This window comes from Rhinopithecus bieti, unplaced genomic scaffold (assembly GCF_001698545.2).
Source record: "Rhinopithecus bieti isolate Rb0 unplaced genomic scaffold, ASM169854v2 scaffold_3875, whole genome shotgun sequence".
In the NCBI taxonomy this organism is placed as follows: domain Eukaryota; kingdom Metazoa; phylum Chordata; class Mammalia; order Primates; family Cercopithecidae; genus Rhinopithecus; species Rhinopithecus bieti.
Window position 1 is genome coordinate 1,803,920 of NW_016804422.1, and position 3,598 is coordinate 1,807,517.

General features: G+C 56.1%; 1 protein-coding gene across 1 annotated transcript; it reads left to right on the top strand.

Moving 5' to 3' along the window:
• The first annotated feature begins 1,758 nt into the window (after window positions 1–1,758).
• Window positions 1,759–3,590, top strand: CCDC71 (coiled-coil domain containing 71). Its single transcript, XM_017868099.1, has one exon. The coding sequence runs from the start codon at window positions 2,011–2,013 to the stop codon at window positions 3,433–3,435; it is 1,425 nt and encodes a 474-aa protein (XP_017723588.1). The 5' UTR covers window positions 1,759–2,010; the 3' UTR covers window positions 3,436–3,590.
• The last annotated feature ends 8 nt before the right edge of the window (window positions 3,591–3,598 follow it).

Genomic DNA, 3,598 nt, shown 5'->3' on the forward strand with positions numbered 1-3,598 from the left:
AGGGCGGACGGGCAAGCGGCCGACTCTTCCCGGACCCGCGTCCTCTGCCGGCCTGGCCGAGACCCCCACCCCACCCCCACCCCGCGCCCAGCGACCCCACCCTGGGGCTGCGCGGTCCCAGTCGGGCTAGCATCGTTCACCCTGTACATTTCGCTGCCTCAGTGACCCTCGCCTCACGGCTTGGGCTCTAAGGACGCGCACTCCCAGCCTGAGGGCCCCGATCTGCCCCTCCCCGTTCCGCCTGTATGGCGCCTCTCTCACTCTCTCACCCCCTATCTTCCGTCAGCTTCTCCTGCCTCCCCCGGGGGCACGTGTGAAGGGAAGTCGGGAGCGGGGCAGCAGCCTCTGTTTCCGAAGCTTCTCGAAAGCCCAGAAAACCCCTCCCAAGAGCCCAGCCTAACCTGCGTGGAAGATCCCCCAGGTCACCCCAAATATTTGCGTCGGGGCGCGGGTGAGGATGGGAAATAGGTCCCTTTCTCTTCTACAGTTCACAGCTCTGGGAACTACATCCCCTCAAAAAATATTAATAAAGAACTAAAGTCATGTGCAAGGATTGTGCTTGGAGAACGGTCTCTGGGGTGGGGAAGTGCCCAAGACACCTGAGGATCCAAGAATGTTTCCAAACAAAGAGTCCCAGGGCATTTCCTCCAGGGTATTCTGAAGACTTCATCTGCTGCATTAGAGCGGTGGGAAGAAACTACACAGAAGGGCCTCATGGCCCGAGGGACCTGCCTGATCCTGGCTGATCTTTGAATGCTCTGGTGCAGCTGGGGAGCTGCCTCCTGCTTCTGGGAGCCCTCAGTGTTAGGTTGGGTATTAGATGTTAGTTATGATTGATGGCCATAGCTTCTTTAAAGAAGTCTGGAACTAGTTGGGTGTTCTCAGTCACCTCCATCTGGGCTGTACTGAGGTCTGTGGCCCTCCAAGTCTTAGGGAGGACAGTTCATACTGCTAATGTCCCCTTGACTCACCATCCTACTTGCAGCCTTTGGCTCCCATTGTCCTTAAACCTTGGGTTCTTGGTCTGGCTGCCTGGTCCCCGGTCTGCCTGGTTGCCTAGGGAGATGTCATTGGCACCTGCTACTCGTCAGCTTTCTAGTTTCTGTTGAAGAAAAATCCAATTCTTTCCCTGGATTTGGTCTCCATGCCTCTGGAACTAGAAAATGGGTTGCTTAGTACCCTGTCTGGAGACTGAAAACAGAACTTCTGGTGGGCAGGGAGATTCCCCCACCCGACTCCAGCTCCACACATGAACAGCAGCAGCTGGAGAAACAGATGGGCATGGGCAGTGGGTGTAAGTCTGGGCCCTTTGGCTAACATTCAAGGTTCTTTGTTGCTCTATTACCGCCTATTTTTTCACCTAGATCCCAGATCCCACACCAAGTATGCCTTAACTCTTTCTCACTTTGGAGCCATTGCGTTAGCTATTCCTCTTTTTGCTCTATTTCCATCTGATCCTTTTTCATTCATCATATCCTAACTAGGTGTTGACTCTCTCAGGAATCCTTTCCTGACCCATTGGCAAACTGAGCTGAGTGCCAGCATTCACTCCCAAGAATCTTAATGGTGTATTTTTCTTGCCTTCTAGCCTGGGTTCCTTGAGGACAGGGATATTGCCTGTATTCCCAGAGCTGAGTAGTTCTAGGTTTCGGGCCTCAGAAAATACAGAGTTGAATTAAAATGTACCAAGCTCAAATCTTTTCAGGGACCTGGCAGCAGGTTGGATGGCTCTGAGGTGTTTCTGAGCATGTATCTTGAAGAAGCTCCCTGACCCTTACCCTCTCCTCCCACCCCAGCATGGTAGAGGGTCAGGAGACCAGGGTTTTACACCAGGAAGTGTCTCACTCTGGCCAGATTCCTCAGTGTCATGGAGATTGGGGCACTGATTGACCTGTCTATGTGTTCTGGCCCCTTGTCTTAGTGCCATTCTTATTGACTCTTTTCCTCTTGTCTTGGAGGTGCCAAGCGCTGGTTTGTGGATACCCAGGCAGATCTGCAGTGCCTAATGCCATGAGTGTGGTGGTTCAGCATGTGGAGGAAAAAGCTGTGCACTCCTGGTCGCGCATCTCCACGGCTGGGAAGAAGGCCCTGGAAGAGGCGCTGCTTGTCTTTAACCCCATGAGCCAGGATCTCAGTGCCACAGAGGCCCAGCTTGTGGCCTTCCTGCAGGGCCTGCGAGATGATGGCTTCCAACCTACCATCCTGCGCAGTGGTGATGTCTATGGCTATAGTTCATGCACAGCTAATCCCCCAAGCCAGACGAAACTGCAAGCTCGTGCCCCTAACCCAACTGCCACATCACCTCCAGCCAGTGCTCCCCGAACTGCCATGCGGTTGCCCGCAGGTCGGGCCACACTGCTTCCCATGCCACTATCTGGTAGGCTGGCTAAAGCGTCCGCACCAGCCCTTGCCAAGCATGCTACCACCAACCTGCTGCTGAGCTCTCTGAAGCAATCAAGTGCCAGCCATGCCCGGGGTGCAGCAGTGGGCTTCCCCACCCACCTTTATCCAGGTGTCTACCCTGCCATGCGGCTCTCTGTTGTCCTTGAGGCCCTGGTTCCACTCAAGACTACCATGCCCTGCTTGGGTGCCAAGCACAAGGCACAGTCACTGCATCTCTCACTTGCAGACTCTCCTCTGAAACTGCGGAAAAGTTCAGGGAAGGGTCCAGGGAACCCCCGGCCCAAAGCTCCCAGAAAAACCACAAGCAAGGGCTCCAAGTGTCTGACTCGCAAAGGCCCTGGGGCTGGACCCCGACGAGGCTCTGGGCACCAGAGCAAAACCAACAGAGCCACTGGGTCCCCCAGTGTCCGGCAAATGAAAGGGGGCTCTGCCCTGGGCACCAAAGCAGCCCAGGCCAAGGTAGCTCGAACACTGGCCAAAGCTGCTCGTTCCCAAGCCAGGGTGGCTCGAACACAGGCGAAGGCCGCTAAGGCCAGGGCCAAGGCCAAGGCAGCCCGGGCCAAGGCCAAGGCAGCCCGGGTCAAGGCCAAGGCCAAAGCCAAGGCAGCACGGGTCAAGGCCAAGGCCAAAGTCATGGCAGCACGGGCCAAGGCCAAGACTAAAGCCAAGGCAGTACGGGCCAAGGCCAAGGCGGCTCGGACCCAGCCCAGGGGCAGGGGCAGACCAAAGGGGTCTGCTAAGACCAGAACTACAAGGAAGGGCCAGAAATACCGCCCTGAGACTGTTGGGCAGAAGAGGAAAAGGGCTGAGGAGGCAAAAGATCTTCCTCCCAAGAAGAGAACACGGCTTGGGCCCCGATCTCCTAAGGCATGGCTAGGGCCTGGAACAGCAAAGCTGCTCAAGTTCCGTGCCATAAAGGTAGATAGGCGGTCCTCGGATGATGAGGTGCGGCAGCGGGCTCAGCGGATTCTCCGCGTGAACCTGTCACCTGAGATACGGCTCCAGCCATTGCTGCCACATTCAGCAGTCTGATTCCTTCACACGGCAATGTTTGGGGAAACTGAGCCCAGCTGTCTATGTGGCCAGTGGTACAGTGTGCTATGCCCGTGGACTCCACAATCTTGAGGACTCCGGGTACCTCTCTAGGGCCCTTGTGACCACCAGCCTCCTTTCAGAACTGGAGGGGTGGGTTAGG